This window comes from Urocitellus parryii, chromosome Y, assembly GCF_045843805.1.
Source record: "Urocitellus parryii isolate mUroPar1 chromosome Y, mUroPar1.hap1, whole genome shotgun sequence".
In the NCBI taxonomy this organism is placed as follows: Eukaryota; Metazoa; Chordata; class Mammalia; order Rodentia; family Sciuridae; genus Urocitellus; species Urocitellus parryii.
This window is the reverse complement of record NC_135548.1, coordinates 2,447,660-2,464,841: the sequence shown is the minus strand read 5'-3', so window position 1 is coordinate 2,464,841 and position 17,182 is coordinate 2,447,660. Positions and strand designations below refer to the sequence as shown.

The 17,182-nt window shown below is 46.5% G+C and overlaps 1 protein-coding gene across 1 annotated transcript in view; it reads left to right on the top strand.

Moving 5' to 3' along the window:
- LOC113198420 (anosmin-1) overlaps window positions 1-17,182 on the top strand; it is a 118,625-nt gene that overhangs the window by 36,008 nt on the left and 65,435 nt on the right. Inside the window, exon 3 of the mRNA XM_077794204.1 lies at window positions 15,434-15,496. Within this exon, the coding sequence (XP_077650330.1) occupies window positions 15,434-15,496 (63 nt within the window). The remainder of the gene's footprint in view (window positions 1-15,433; window positions 15,497-17,182) is intronic.

Below are 17,182 nucleotides of genomic sequence, written 5' to 3'. Positions count from 1 at the left end.
TAAGATCCAATGCTCACCCACGGCTGCTGTGTATTCTGCAGCCACCTGAGAAAACCCAGGTCACCCGGGGCCGCCGGAAAAGCTACAGGTCTCAACAGGGGAATGCACCACCTGGGGACCATGGCCCATCCCCTGGAGCTGAATTCCAGAGATGGATGGTTCTCCTCCTGGGGCACAATGAGTGCAGGCAACACTCTGACGTGACCATTCCTAGTGGGAAGTCGCATCTATCTATTTGGTACTGGAGACTGAACCCAGGGGTGCTCTACCACCGAGCTGCACCCCAGAACTTTTTACTGATTTATTTATTTATTTCAAGACTGGATCTTGCCAAGGCTGGCCTCCAAAACTGGAGATCCTCCTGCCTCAGCCTCCCGAGTTCTCAAAGTAGTGATGGCCTGGCAGGTGGGATCTCTGTGGAGCGTGAAACAGACAAGAACACGTGAAAAAATGAATAAAAAAGATAGAAAGATGGGCTACGGAGGTTCTGCTGTGTGATCCCACCCTGGCCTGACCGGGGCAGCAGACAGGGGTGGTAGGGATGCAAGGTCCAGGGGACAGTTCTATCAACGGCCCCCAGTGCTGACCCCTCAGCTTCCTTCCCCGAAGCCCTGGACCTGCAGCCCTGCCTGGCCTCCGGGCACAGCCTCCACCACCTTCCTCACACACCACCTGTGACCTGCAGGGGACATGCAGGCGGGAAACCATGTCCCTGAGAGGAGCCAGGGGACCGTGAAGGGGGGACTTCTGGGACCCTGATGCAGACCAGGTCCCGGGACCCAGGGGGACGAGGCTCCTTCCTCCAACCCTAAAATCTGCAAGAACAGGTTCCACTGAGCACCAGGCAGCAGGGACCAGGGGGACCCACAGGGGCCATGGCCGTGGGGACTGGAGAGTCGGAGGTCACCCTGCTGTCCCTCAAAGTCAGGAGGGGACCTGGGCGGGGCTCTCTGGGGACTTCCAAGGGACCCCAATGGCCCGGGTCTTTGTTCTTTGCATTAAGTAAAAGGCCTCTGAGTGAATGGTCTCTTCTGGGTCCGAGTTGTGTTGATGTCGCACCTAGAAGCATTCGACAGTGTGCAAGGTCCTTCAACGCCCTGCACAGATCTTCACACGGAGAGAACTAAGTCAAAAGAATTTAAGAAAAAAACAAGCAAATACATCCAAACTCGCTCTTTAAAAAATAACAATTGCATAGCTTTCAAAGATTCATAAAAGCATTGGATTTTTTTTTTTTTTTTTGGTACCGGGGATTGAACTCAGGGGCACTTGATCACTGAGCCCTGTCCCCAGCCCCTATTTTGTATTTTATTTAGGGACAGGGTCTCCCTGAGTTGCTTACGGCCTCCCTTTGGCTGAGGCTGGCTTTGAACTCATGATCCTCCTGCCTCAGCCTCCCGAGCTGCTGGGATGACAGGCGTGCGCCACTGCACCTGGTTCATAATAGTATTTTTAAAGATAATATCGTTACTTAATTAGAGTAGCAAATTTCTGTGGTTCCTTTTTTATGAATTCACAGCATCCAGTCAAAACATCACAAACATAAAGTCCACGTACATTAAACTTTCTTCTCTCTTCAACTTGATTTCGGTATGGCAAAGCATAAAAACTTTCCCCCATTTAAAAGTTGAATAGTTTTTTGTTTCCCACTGAAACTCTGGAATCATGACAAGTAGGGATTGAGTTTGAAGGTTTATTGGATTTTTTGTTGTTGTTTAGCATTGACTTGATCCAGTTAAACTTGCTTCCTTTGCTATGTGATTATTTTTATGTGATTATTCTATTTCAGTCTATCATAGCGGTCCACTTTGAAAACGTGTCCGTTATTTTTCATTAGGAAAGTGAACCTCGGAAGCATCATTTGAATGAGCTCATTTATCTATTTATGTAACATCATTGTAACTGAAGGACTCTCCCCGGATTTCCAGAGCTCTGTGCAAGTGGGAAGCTTGGGTGACATGATTTGCCCCGAATTAGCTGCCTGAGCTGAAGGAGCACGTCCAAGTCCTTCATTCATCTTCCTGGATGCCTCAGCATCTTTTTTTAGTTGCACATAGTGACTGTACCCACCGCTGGTCGCCAAGAGGGAAAAACGTGTCTAAACTAGCTCCCAGCTGCCATTACATTGGGCTTGTGCGAAAGCCAACAGATTTCACTTCCACATAAATATTCCAAAAGAAAGAAAGAAAGGAAAAAAAAAAAAACAACCCAGAGACCTGCTATTCAAAGCAGAGTTGGTTTATGAAAATAGTTGGTGAACCATAAAGTCGTTTCTGAGTGCCAGTCCTACTTACGCGTTTGCCTTTCCTTTCACCCTTCCAACCATCGTGAGTGGCTTCTGGTCAAATGAGCTCCTCGCAACGCCCTGCAAGAAAGCCACTCTGGACACATTTACTGGGAAGTCAGGATCCGGGTGCAGAGAGAGGGCTGTCCCTGGGCACCCCGAGGACCTGGGCACAGGGTTATGGATCTCTCTAGTCACCAACGGCTACCCTATTCTAGTCGTTCTCAAATGGGGGCGATATCTGGAGACTTTGGGTTTCACCTCTAGAGATGGAAATGCAATGAACTGATACTTGTGAATTGCAGCATAAGAAGTCGCTAGCACCTGATAATAATGTGCAGGACAAAGGTTTTTTTTTTTTTTTTTTTATCTGTTCTAATTAGTTGTACACGATAGCAGAATGCATTTCCATTCATCGTACACAAATAGAGCACAGCTTTTCATTTCTTTGACAGCACACGTTGTTGAGTCACATCGTTCATGCCATTATATCTGTCCCTGCAAATGCTATGATTTCATTCTTTTTTGGTGCTGAGTAATATTCCATTGTGTCTATATACAATAGCTGCTTTATCCATTTTATCTACTGAAGGGCATCTAGGTTGGTTCCATAGTTTAGCTCTTGTGAACTGAGCTGCTATAAACATGGATGTGGCTGTGTCCCTGTAGGTGAGTCCCGTGTCTGGGGGCACAGCAAGACCTCGTCACAGCTACCAATGACGTCACTGACACCAAGCCCCCAGCCTGGACCTCAGTGCCATGCACATGCCATATGAAATATTCGGTTGTAACAGCACTTAGTTTCAAGATCTTTTTGGGGGTCGTTATAATTGCAGATTACAAAGTTATAAAGCATTCCAGGATTGTCAAGCAGCGATGGAAAGACGGAAAATGGCTGTCGGTGTTCACAGTCTGTTTTCCTGCAGAAAAATAAGACCTTCTTTCAACGGGGCAAGTCTCCAAGGACTTCAAAAGCCCAGCAGCAGTTTCCAAAGCCCCTTGGTCCACAGAATTCAAAAGAACGTGTCTGAAGGTGCCTTCCAGGATTGCCCCGTGTTCTTACCCCGTTACCAGATTCCAAACAACCACATGGAGTCACCACTGATGGAAGCTTCCAGAACTGGGGGCCACAATCAACCTTTCCTTTTTTTTAAAGTTCATTATTTCAGGTGTTTTGTGATAGTCACAGAAAGCTGACCAGCACACCTTCTAGGAGCATGCATTTGAAACTGAATTTTGGCATGGTCAAAGTCCTTTTTATTTTGTGGGAAAACCGTCTAATTTAACGTGAAGGTTGATGGTGGTCTTCCTAACGATCTTCTCATCACCTAAACCTTGAGTGGAAGCAGAAGAAGAGTCACGTAAATGTAGAGTAGCAGGACACAATTGATGAGCATAACTTAATCTTGAAACTTTACTTCACCCGTGTCTTGAAATGATACACCATTTTACTAAATGAATAGATTTTAAAAAGGTTGCAAATGCAGCTGTATTTTTTTCCAATATAAATTCCTTCTCTATATGCTTTTAGGGATTTTTAAATGAGTACCAATTCTTCTGCATGGGTATGTAGAGAATTTATTTTTGCTTTCAAGAGATCATTTATTTTTCAAAATGCTGTATTTTCTGTAGGTAACCAACACAGGAAAAAAAAGTATTTTGATTGCCCTGTAAATCACTTTACATTCTAAACATTTCATAGAAAGTGGGATGGTTTTGGTCAGCTTTCTGTTACTATAACAAATAATACCTGAGGAAATCAACTTAGAAAGAGGCAAGGCTCATTTTGGCTCATGGCTTTAGAGGTCACTCTGTGTAGTGTGTTTAAGGTCCACACTACGCCGGATGGAGTGGGGGTCAGTATTCCACTCCTTTTCACCGCCAAGTAATATTCCACGGTGTTTATGATTTTACTTATTCACTCATCACTTAATATAGATCATGGTTATTTCCCGCAGATGTGCAGGCGTGGGCAACCATCAGCTGTGCCCGATGGGCAGGTCTTTTCTGTTCTTTTTGATAATGTTCTCGGGGAGAGCCAGAGTGACTGATGTTAAAAACTTCGCTTCCTAAATGGACTCTTTTTTTTTCTTTTAAAAATATGGACCCGGGACTTGCGTTCACCTTGGTGGTCAAGGGGAAGGGGGCTGTGGGGAGGACAGCTGGACGAGGTGACCACAGAAGGGATGCTTTCTCCGCCTCCGTCTTGCCTACGGGTGAACTTGGTGCTTAGCACTGAGTGGCTTGGGTTTCTGAGTCTCCGTGCCTGAGCGATGCAGGCGCCGGTCGGCATCTGATCACGGTGATTCTGCACATTCACCCGTGAATTTCCATTGCTCTCTCTTCCCCCAAATTCCTTCCTCATTTGCACATTTTGTGGGTCCGACTGATGTCGTTAATTCACATGGCTGCCTCATTGTTAAAAACGTCTACTTTTCTGTCCACCGGCTGGCCTCTGGGATGGAGGACCTCATCTTACATAAGAAAGGAAGACCTGTTAATGCGAAGCCTTAAGGCAAATAAATCCTTTGCATCTGCTTTCCTCTTAAAAATGGAGGCTGGGGCAGGAGGATCGCGAGTTCAAAGCCAGCCTCCGCCCAAGGGAGGCCCTAAGCAACTCCGGGAGACCCTGTCTCTCAATAAAATACAAAATAGGGCTGGGGACGGGGCTCAGGGGTCGAGGGCCCCTGAGTTCAACCCCCAGTACCTAAAAAAGCCAGGGGCCCTCCCCCTCCTCCTCCCCTCCCCCTCCCCCTCTCCCCCTCCCCCTCCCCCTCTCCCCCTCCCTCCCCCCATTCACTGGGGACCCTGGTGTGAAGACAAACAGATGCGTCCTGCCCCAACGCAGCGCTGAACCTGACCCCGGACGGTCCACAAAGGAGGCCTTTGAGGGCCCCCGAGAGGCGGCCCCCCATCCTATCCCCCCGTGAAATTGGCCCTGAAAGGCCCCATGGCTCCGGCTCTTCAGGCCGCCCAGGGTGGCACAGAGAGGGCGCTGAGCAGCCAGAGAGGGACAGCCCCGGTCACCGCAGGCACAGAGACGGCCGGGGGCCTCATCTGGGATGCGCTGGGGAAGGGGGTGGCTGGAGAGTCACCCCTGAGCCAAGGGTGACTGGTGTTTGTCACTCGCAGAAGAGGCAAAGGGTGCCCACCCGATGAGACGCCGCAGAGGCCAAAGCCCAGGGAGGGAGGCCTGTGTCGCCCGGCCACCTGCACTCTGCAGCACGTAAAAGACAGGTTTGCAAAACCGCCCACCCCCGGGGGGGTCCCCTTTCTGCTCTGCCTTCTGGTTGCAAATGAATTCTTTGCTTCTGATTTCCTGTTCAAAATGAGGACCTATTGGGAGGCTGAGGCAGGAGGATCGAGAGTTCAAAGCCAGCCTCCGCCCAATCGAGGCCCCGAGCAGCTCAGGGAGACCCTGTCTCTGAATAAAATGCAAAATAGGGCTGGGGACGGGGCTCAGGGGTCAGGTGCCCCCTGAGTTCAACCCCCAGTACAAAAAAAAGAGTGAATGCAGACATCCAGGTGCAGGGGTGCACACACCTGTTATCCCAGCAGCTTGGGAGGCTGAGGCAGGAGGATTGCAAATTGGAGGCCAGCCTCAACAATTGGCCCTAAGCAATCTAGTAAGACCGTGTCCCTAAATAAAAAAAAATAAAAAGGGCTGGGGATGAAGCTCAGCGGTTAAGCGCCCCTGGGTTCAACCCCCGGGCGGGGGGACAGGAAGCAGACAGACTGTTAATGCATCTGTGAGCTCCCAGTACCTCTCAGATTGACAGACATACAGAAGTAGCTCAATAAACTCGTGTTCAGGGAAGGGAAATAGGGAGAGGGGGAGGTTCCAAAGTAAAGTGAGCGTCTTCTGGGGCCCTCCATGAATGCCGCTGACACCGAAGACCAGCAGAGACCCTGTGGCTACATTTTTTTTTTTTTTAAATCAGGGATTGAACCCAGGAGGGCTTAACCACTGAGCAACACTGCCTCTTTTTTTTTTTTTTTTTTTTTTACTATTTTATTTAGAGAGAGGGTCTCACTGAGTTGCTAAGTTGCTGAGGCTGGCTTCGAACCCACGACCCTCCTGCCTCAGCCTCCTGAGCCTTTGAACCCACGACCCTCCTGCCTCAGCCTCCTACTTTCTGTTGAGCAGTTGGGGTTCTGCAGAGCGACGGATGAGGAGGGCGAACACCAAGTCCACCCCGCAGGGCTCCGTTAGCCCAGGAGCCCAGGACACAACTGCAGGAGGAGGGGACATCTTTGGCCGGGGTCCCTCACCCTGCATTGGAGGTCCGGGGTGGAAGCCGGGGAAACTCCATCGGGAGACGCAGAGGTCTGCTTGGCTCCTGGTGCAGAGTGGGCTCCTGCAGCCCGTGAGCTGAGCGGCCGGGGACATGGGGATCCAAATGGCTTTAGTGGATTGATTATGATCACGGGATCTCACGCGCGGAGAGAGCCTTGGTGTCACCTCTGAAGGCAAAGGGAGAGCAGAATGAAATACCCAGGCAGCATGGCGCAAACCGCGAGTTGGGGTGACAGTCCCCACGGGTCCTTTGACACTGCAGTGACAGATACCAAGGTCCCGTTTGCAGGCTGCGGCTAACTGCAAGACATGAGCGTGCTCACGGTGGGTGGCTGCATCCTCGGCCCCCAGGGACATGCCTCCTTTGAGAACGTCTCTTGACGCCTTCTCTCCCGTCACCCACCCGATGGATAGACAGATGTCATTTCTCAGAGGTAGTCAGGGGCTGCAGTATATGTACCCACGACAGCGTCACCTGCCGCTGTTATGAACGACCTTTAGAGCTTGTTATACCCCCTTTTTTTTGGTACCAGGGATTGAACTCGAGGGCTCTCCACCCCTGAGCCCCGTCCCCAGCCCTGTTTTGTATTTTATTGAGAGACAGGGTCTCCCTGAGTGGCTTAGGGCCTCGCTTTGGCGGAGGCTGACTTTGAACTCTCGATCCTCCTGCCTCAGCCTCCCGAGCCGCTGGGATGACAGGCGTGCGCCACATGCGCCCGGCCGACTGTACTTTTTGTTGTTGTTACTTTTTAATTGCACGTGGACACAGTACCTTCGTTTTCATTATTGTTTGAATGTGGCGCTGAGGATGGAACCCAGGGCCTCACCTGGGCTAGGCAAGCGCTCTACCACTGAGCCCCCTCCCCAGCCCCTGGGTGCACTCTTTAATGTGCATGTTATCTATGAAATGAAAAATGTGCATGAATCACGTGCCAGGCAGCCGCCGTGTCACTGAGCTGCACCCGCAGCCCGATGAATTCTTAAAAGGATCTTTGGCTCACAGATCGAGGTCCATACGCACTTTGTAAATGGTGGTGGCTGAAGAAAACGTGTGATCTTGAGGTGTGAAGTAATTCTAATATTATTTTGTATTTTATATTTTGTAATTTATATATTTTTAGATATTTTTTTAGTTGCACATGGACACAACACCTTTATTCATTCATTTTTTTAACGTGGTGCTGAGGATCGGACCCAGTGCCTCACACGTGCTAGGCAGGCACTGCCCCGTTGAGCCATAACCCTTGCCCTGTATATTTATTTTTAACTTTTTTACTTTATTTTCTAAAAAAAACTAGAAAAACAATGACAATAGTGCCATAAACTTTTAACCATGCTTTATCTACAGCAAACCTCTTGGTTACAACTGGGTGAAAATGTTTAGCTTGCTTGATCATCTGTACAGCTACTCACCAGTGTGCAAATGGGGGACGTATAATATGTGAATTAGTGGGTATGGCTGGGCTCCAATAAAACTTTATTTATAAAAACAAGTTGGGGGCCGGATTGGGTGGTTCATATCTACTTACTTAACCCAGTGTATATTGGCCAGTGGTTAATATTTTGGCCTTGTGTAAGTCACATCTCATTATATTTATATGCAATTAGTATTTTTCCAACCTTATAAGCTGCAGACATCTTGAATCTTTAACTCCTCATAATTCTGCGTGCGTCTCATCAGACCAAGCGCGTTCTCTTGAGTAACTGCCGTGGTGTTATCCAGGTCAGGGGGCAGAGCACTGATGTCATGCCATTATCTCATCGGCACTTTGCATTTAGGTATCATCGATTGTCCCAATACTGAGCCCCCTCCCCAGCCCCATTTTGTATTTTGTTTAGAGACAGGGTCTCCCTGAGTTGCTTGGGGCCTCACCATTGCCGAGGCCGACTTTGAACTCACGATCCTCCTGCCTCAGCCTCCCGAGCTGCCGGGTCACGTGCACCACGGTGGCACCATCTACTTGAAACTTCAGCGCTGTGCAAAAATGCCGTGGCAGACGATCCAGCTCAAAAATCAGGATGCATGCCGAGAAAGAAAGCCACCTTTGGAATCAAGAACCACGGTGCGTGATGGGCATCTCGGTAGTTTCAGGGAGAAGAAATCGAGAATGGTTTTCCGATAATAACTGCCTTCACGAGGTCGTTTTCTCCACCTTGTGCTTTGATTTGTTTCTAAATGCACAACATGCAAGAGCTCTCGAGGCCAGAGCTGCCTTCCGGGTAAGAGACAGTTGTGATAAAATGCAGTCCAGGTGTCGTCGTGCACACCCAGGTGGCACGGTCCTACCTTTGGGTCCTCGGGGAACTGTGACGGGTTGGTTTTTTAAAAAATCGTTCGACAAAAAATAGTTTTTGTCAAAAAGAGACCAGATGAGCTCCCTGCTCTTGAATTTTCCCCTCTCTGTCTACCTCCCGCCCGCACACCAGCTACCGGCGTTTCTGGCAAGAAAACCAGCATCTTGGAACACAAGGATCGAAACACCCTCGAGAGTCTAGGATTCAAGGGGATTTTCGTTTCTTCTCCAATTAACCCCCCAAAGCTTCTTGCAGAGATGTGAAAGGATTTGAGTGCATTTCCTGGGTGGATCCTGGAGGCAGGAAGAGCACACATTCACGGAGCTCCAACAAGGTGCGGGGCCTTCAGAACGTCATCCTTGTCGATTTTATTTCAACCCTCGTCTTTAAATAAAAAGCAGGATTTTTAAAAAGGGCTACGGATGTGGCTCAGGGGTCGAGTGTCCCTGAGCTCAATCCCTGGTACCAAAAAATTAGAATAAAATAAAATAAAGACAATTTGGATGGAGAAGAAGACCTTTGGCAAGTGGTCCCTTTGGGAGTCTCCTCTGGTCCTCACTCCGAAGCTCCATGTTTTCTGTTTTTCTTTTCTGCTCGTCCTGAGAGCCACCTCCAGTGAGTCATTAGTCTCTGGTCTCCTTAGCTGGGAGGTGGCCCAAGGTGTCTCCGCACAACCCCCTGCAAGAGCGCCGATCTGATCCTCAGCACTCTCCCGCCCGATTGGAGAAGCGGACCTGGACAACACATGTGCACGGTCCTGTGCCTTTCCACCCAAAATCTTCGCTGTCGGAGCCGAGTACTCAGCCTGGATGACCTGCACCAGTTGTTGTTGGCAATGCTCAGACCTGAAGCCAACGGCCCGCCTGGACTTCTCCCTCATTACAAATCACCTGTGTAGACCGCAGGGTCCTGGGAGGTGAGGTCTGTGTGGCTCAGAGATTTTGCAGGTGCGTCACGAAGGAGCAGAACGTGCTGAGTGTCCGCGGGGAGAGTGAGTGAATGGAGGGGGGAGGGAGACAGCGGAAGCCCGTGGCGGTCCACCATTAGCTTTGGCCGTTGCTCCAAACTCCACGTCCACATTTCCGATGCCATGTCAGACCCCTCCCTGAATCTCTCCCGTGTGCCTCCAACGCATCACGCCGTGCCTTCTGTACCACGTGCTGTGGTTTCCTAGATAGGAGGTGTCCCCCAAAGCTCATGTGTGACACAAAGCAAGAAAGTTTGCAGGTAAAATGATGAGGTTATAGGATCCTTCATCTGATCAATGGATTAATCCACTTGGATGGACTCACTGGGTGTAGACTCATAGTGGATTAATCCACTTGGATGGACTCACTGGGTGGTGACTGCAGCAGGTGGGGTGGGGCTGGAGGAGGGGGTCCCTGGGCTGTGCCTTGGGGATCTCTGTGCTGTCCCTGGTGGGCAGAGCTCTCTCTGCTCCCTGGTGCCCTGTCCTGAGCTGCTCTCCTGCAACACTCCACTCCCCGAAACGTGAGCTGGAGAAACCAACTCTGTGCTTCCCGCGGCCGATTTCTCTTCTCTCCTCCACGTTCATGGTTCGTGGATGCAGACCGACTTACCCACGTGTGTTTTTCCCTTGATCAACTCTACCCTCCCTCAGGGAACAACGTTCTTGCTCTATTTCCCCTGCCCTGGGGAGGAGACGAGTACGTTGCACAGAGGAAACATTAATCCGGATTTATTGGTTCTGCAGATGCTCATCTGTACGGGAAATGTATGCAACGCCGTGGCTTTGTTTCCGCGTGGATTCTGTTTACTTGGCATAACATGATGATGAGTTCTACTTCCTCGGCTGTTGGTTTAGTTCCCTAACGAGACTTTAATGAAGGTGTTTGGCTGCGTGTGTGGAATCTTGTGCTGGATTTACCAGATGGCAGGTCGTCAAGGTAGTAGCAACCGGTTCCTTCTTTGCCAGTACTTTGTCTCCTCTGAGTCAGGCATTGGGAGACTGAACCTTCTTTGGGATCACAATAATTTACTGATCCCATAGATTTGCCAAGTACCTGTCTGGTCACAAATCTCTTTTGCATACATTATCTTCTTAAGCCCTTGTAGAAAGCGGTATCCGTAGAGTCGCATGCTCTAATGCAAATAACATTCCTTTGAGCTTTACCACAGTCTAATTCCCTTTGTGTTTCTCTGTTTCATCTGTTATGATACAGCCAGGGGAGTCCTCACCCCCATGTGGTCACTGCATCTAGCCTTTAGAACAGGAAGCCAACCGAAACCTCTTTTCTCTATAAAGTATGCAGCCCCAGGTGCTTTGTTATAGCATCGTAAAACGGACTAAGGCAGAGTAAAAATCAAATGTGAGAATTCTTGGAGTAAAATGATAAATGTTCTATCCATGCACAGAAGGTATGTCCGTGTGCACTCACGTGGACAACACAAATAGTTTGATGCTATAGTCGATTTGAGTAGATAAAGTCTCTTTAAGAAAAAAAAAAAAAGACGGTAACAAATGGATACAGGAAGAAAATTTTGCATTTGGGGGACAGAGAACAGACCAGCTGCACTCAAGGCCATTCACGAGCTTGAAGAACCTGATTAGCAGGGTGAGCTGCTCCACCCGAAATTCAGAATGCCAAACCCCACACAGACACCCAAGCTCCCCCAAGATGCCCAACAACTCACTGATACCTACTCTCTCCTGCTGCAAATCCATTGCAGTAGAAGCAAAGATCTCTACAGTACCCTGAGGACATTTTAGAAAAATGTCACCAAATTCCTGTGCCCGGGAAACTTTCATCCTAGTCGCATGTTGTCTGAGCCTATTTTGAATTGCTAGAGATTTTTAAAATATAACTTTCATACAGAGTGATCGTCCAAGCAAGTCACATTGCGGATGTCTCTTTCTGGGCTAAGTTTTTAAAAAGAGGTGATCTGCTTGCATTCCTAATGGTAACACTGGGGATGAGCTCTCTTGCTCCAGTTTCCTCCCCCTAAGATTGGAAGTCTTCCTCCCTCCATTTTTTTTCCTTGACTTGACCTTTACGTTGTGATCAAAGCAGGCAAATCTTTGACAGACCCAACGAATATTTATGCCAATGACTGTACCCAACTATTCTTTTTCTTTTTCTTGGTGCTGGTGGTGTGGGGGCGGGGGAGGAACCTGGGGCACTGAACCACAGAGCCACATCCCCAGCCCTTTTCGAAAAACGTATTTTATTTTGAGAGAGAGTCTTGCCAAATTGCATAGGGACTCACTAGGTTGCTGAGGCTGGCTTGGAATCTGTGATCCTCCAGCCTCAGCCTCCTGAGAGGCCTCCATAGCAGGTGTGCATGAGTGTGCTCAGCGTATCTGGGCTATTCTTGATGGATAGGTTTTATAGAGGATTTTCATCTATCTATCTATCGTAATTAGTTAATCCATGACAGTAGAATGCACTTTGTCACATCATACATACTTGGAGTATAACTTCTCATTCTTCTGGTTGTGCATGATGTAGAACCACACGGGTCATTAATCAGATACACACAAAGGGTCATAGTGTCTGATTCTACTATCTTTCCCATCCTCATATCCCTTCCCCTCCCTTCACTCCCCTCTGCCTTACCCAAGTACCTCTATTCCTCCCGAGCCACTCCCCGTTGTGAATTAGCATCCACAGATCAGAGGAAAACATTTGGCCTTTGGATTTTTGAGATTGGCTTCTTTCACTTAACTAATCTGCAGCTCGATCCACTTACCTGCACATGACATAATTTAATTCTTCTTTGAGGCTGAGTAATATTCCATTGTGTATATACACCTCGTTTTTAAAAATCCATTCATCTGTTGAAGGACACCTAGTTTGATTCTGTAGTTTAGCTATGATGAATTGTGCTGCTATAAACATGGATGTGACTGTGTCCCTGTAGGATGCTGATTTTAAGTCCTTTGGGTATAGACCGAGGAGAGGGATAGCTGGGTCAAATGGTGGTTCCATTCCAAGTTTTCCGAGAGATCTCCACCCAGCTTTCCAGAGTGTTTGCACCAATTCCACCAGCAATGTGTGACTGAGCCTTTCCCCCACATCCTCACCAACATTTATTGTTGCTTATATTCTTGAAATAATTTTTAAAAATGAAATGTCGGTTCTGAATAACAATACTTTTAAGATGTGTGTTTGGAGGCTGCTCGTCACCCGCTGATGGGAAACCAGACAATTCAAATAGAAGCTTAAATGGATTGCACATATAGCACCAAATAAGTGAGATAATAAGAAGCAGACACCATAGCATCTTGGCCCCAGATTCGATAGCATTGCTCTTTAAAGCGTAGTGAGTATTGGAATCTCCAAGGGGACCTTTGCAAAAGACCCAGAGGTCATGCCTCTGCAGGAGTAGAGGGAGGATCTTGAGATTTTCTTTGCTAGCAGACTCCAAGGGGTGGGGGGCTACATTTTTGGCTAAAGATCACACTTTGAGGGACATTGCTGTGAAAGACTCGTGGTAGACTTGGAGGGTGGTAGTTTTAGCATTCTGCCTCTTGATTGGAAACTGGCAGTAAGTATTTGAAAATTAAGTTCCATTGGTGAGTCTTTTTCTTTTAAACCAGGCAAAAAGCTACCGAAACCTAGATTGAAAAACGTCTCACTACTTACCATGCACCCTGAGTTTGGCCCTCTAGAGAGCCAAAATGTAGCTGAGAATTGCAGTTCTAATCGGAAAATAGAGCAAGAATCAAACTGAAAATCAGGTGCTATGCACAGTGGCACACACGTATAATCCCAGTGGTTTGGGAGGCTGAGGCAGGAGGATCTCAAGTTCAAAGCCAGCCTCAGCAACAGTGAGGCCCTAAGCAACTCAGTGAGACCCTGTCTCTAAATAAAGTGCAAAATAGAGCTGAGGATGGGGTTCGGTGATTGAGTGTCCCCGAGTTCAATCCCAGCACCAAAAAAGAAATAAATAGGTAAAATAATCATAGGCTTATGATAATGTCGTGTCTATACTGAGTTGACTCACATTTGAATATACATCACCACTAACTTTTACTGACGAAAAGTTGAATGACCTATAATTATCATTTTGAGAATCAAATCTCCTTGTATATAAATTCTTCATTTTTATGTGAATCATGAGGCCTATTGTTATATATATATATATATACACAGGCATATAGTATACCTCTCTGTGAATGTATGTATGCGTATTTGTGTATTTGCTATATGAACTATATACATGGTAATAAACGATATGCTATATATGTATAAACTTTTTTATTTAACAATGTTATTTATTATTAAATTGTTATGAAGGAATGCAGGTTGATGACTTTGTTTGAATCTTTGATTTATTAAAGTACATAGAGTCATACAGTGTATGTATCATACAGCTCTTCTCTTGCGCAACTCTCATGTCAGAATCTAATGTTCAGATTTATTCAACCTCCTTCGATGAAGTGATTGAAATGGATGCATGTCTGAGAATCTGTCTGTCCTGGGCTTTTCTGAGTTGGTAGGCTTTTGATGGCATTTTCTATTTCATTACTTCTAATCGATCTATATCATGTACGACCAGAAGAAGGAGAAATTATGCTCCATCTATGTATGAGGTATCCAAGTGCATTCTACTGTCATGTATAACTGTTGTACTTAAAAATTGCAAAGACATAAAACAGTAAATTTTTCACAAATTTTAAAAATGATTTTAAAAAAAGGTTTCTGCCCTCTCCTATATATTACAGCACTATTCACAATCTCTGAGAAATGGAAACAACCTAAGTGCCCATCGATTGAGGACTGGATAAAGAAAATATGGTGTATGCATGCACGAGAGAATACTATTCTTACCATTAAAAATAGAATTCTGTCATTTGTGACCACATGGATACAACTGGAGAATGTTATGTTCAATGAAATAGATCAAATACGGAAAGACAAATACTGTATGATCTCACTCCTGGGGAATCTCAAAAAGTTGATCTCATAGAAATTGAGAATAGAATAGGAATTACTGAATCTGGGGAGGTATCAGGGAGAGTCAGAGAATTGGGGAGGTGTTGGTCTAAGGATACAAAATTTCAGTTAAGTAACAGGGATATTGAACAATGACCTATTTTGAACATGGTGATTATAGTTAATAAGCATGCATCTGTGTACTTAAAAAATTGCAAAAAACATAAAACAGTAAAATTTTCACTCGTTTACTTGCAAAAGATAGCCCAATGTTGCCCATTTAAAAGCAAGTGGATATTTAATTTCATGAGCAAAACATTTCATCAGAAGCGGCACACTTTAAAAAGCACTCCTGACGGAATGAGACACATCTCTTGAAGGGTGTTCTTTCTGATGGTGAATATCATTACTCTTCCTATAGCTCACTGCCAGCCTCTGTGACTTGCCTTGGTCAACTGGGTTGAAATGCACTTTTTTTCTTCGTTTTTTGGTTTCTGTTCTACAAAGATGCCCAAGCAGTTTGACCATCAGCTGATGGATCGGATTTCCTAAACCCACCAGGACAAAGAGGCATGGGAAGCTCACAGACGACTTCTGTCCTTCCCTTGCTTTGGTTCTTACCCATGTGTATAATATATATTTTTTTCTTTCCTCCAGTGCCTGGAGCCGTGCAAGGAACCGGGGGACCTACGGAAACACCAATGTCAAAGTTTCTGTGAGGTAAGAGAGCGGCGAGTTGATGATTTCACCCATCCATGGAAGACAGTGAGCTGAGATGTCACCCGCAGCTCAGGGGCGCAGGCTGGGTGCCAACCTGGTTTCTTATAAGATGTAGCTAGGAAGACTGGCGGATTGTCCAGGCTTAAAGATAGTGACCTCGAGAGGTAGACAGGACCAGAAGAGGAAAGAGTTGACAGAGGTCACTCACTAAGGGGTGCTCAGTAGGGCCAGCAAGATGCCCAGTGACATCATCCAAATGAAATGATGTCATCATCGGGTGTCTTGGAAGGGAGTGGGGGAGGGCTGGGCTGGAAGGAATGTCCTCCGGAGGATGTGGGCAGCCACAGTGACCCGGTCTCCAACCACTGAAGCAAGGGCTGCTGTGAGATCCCCTTGGCAGGACACAGACTATTCTGAGAAGCTGGGTGCCAAATCGGGATCATCGTTACATCCTCAACGGGATCATGATTATGTCCACCATGTGCCGTGTGAATAGCCCATGCCCATCGTCTCATTTGACCTTCCCAACGACCTTGGAGCAAAACCTTTGGTAATGGCAAGGATCAAGGTGCCTTCAATAACACACAGAGCCCTTGCAGGTAGTCAAGGTCATTTAACCCATTGCTCTGAGACGGACAGGCAGGGTGAGCTAATGATGTAGTGTTAAATCCAATAAGAAGACCCACCCTCAGTCTCTGTGTGCTACCAACATTCTCGAGAAGCCACAGAAGAGACACAAAAGCATCAATCATGGCTTCCGCCTCCCCAAGGAATGACGTGGTGCCATCTGTTTTATTGAAATCTAAGCTTTCCCAGAAACCATATGCATCCCATTTGATGTATCTATTAGTTATCTCTCGGTAAGTAACAAACCACTCCAAAGCTTAGCTTTAACAATGGGCAGGTATATTATCCCAATGAACCGAGATGAAATTAGCAAAATGCACTTTGTGAATACGCCCAGCAGTGCGATTGAGGTACAGCAATAAGCAAATGAGACGTAAACAAATAAATCCCTGCCTTCTTGACAGTATTCTCCTGGATTAAAGGCCATCTCGATGAAAATTAAATGAACTCGATCCTCATCTGAACTTTGAAATTAACTCAGGCAGGAGGATCCAAATTCCAAGGCCAGCCTCTGCAATTTAGCAAGACCCTGTCTTAAAATAAAATACAAAAAGGCTGAGGATACAGCTCAGAGGTAAAACACCCCTGGTTCAATCCCCAGCTTCTCCACCCTGCAAAAAAAAAAAATTAGTTAAGCAATTATTATACTCCTTTTCAGAAAGTTTTCCAACTCCTAGGAAAATCCATAGTCATAATTACATCGTAAAACTTACATTTAGACTGTGGGCCAAATGATATTCTGTGCCTATATGAATATGTAACAGTGAATTCCACTTTTAAGTGTAATGCAACAATTTTAAAAATAATTACAGCAACAAAAGAAGAATTCAGTTCTTGGTAATTTTCATCACAAAATAAATTTTCCCATGAGGAAGAGGCATTCTGCCTTTTATCCAGAGTTATTTTTTTAAAGTTTCTCATGGATGTCCACGATGGTGAGATTCACTGTGGTATATCCATATAGGTACAAAGGAAAGTGATAATTACATTTTTTTTTGAGCTTGACTAAAAGCAAATCACTAAAGAGTATGACTTTCCTACGTGGGGATTTCTTGTTCT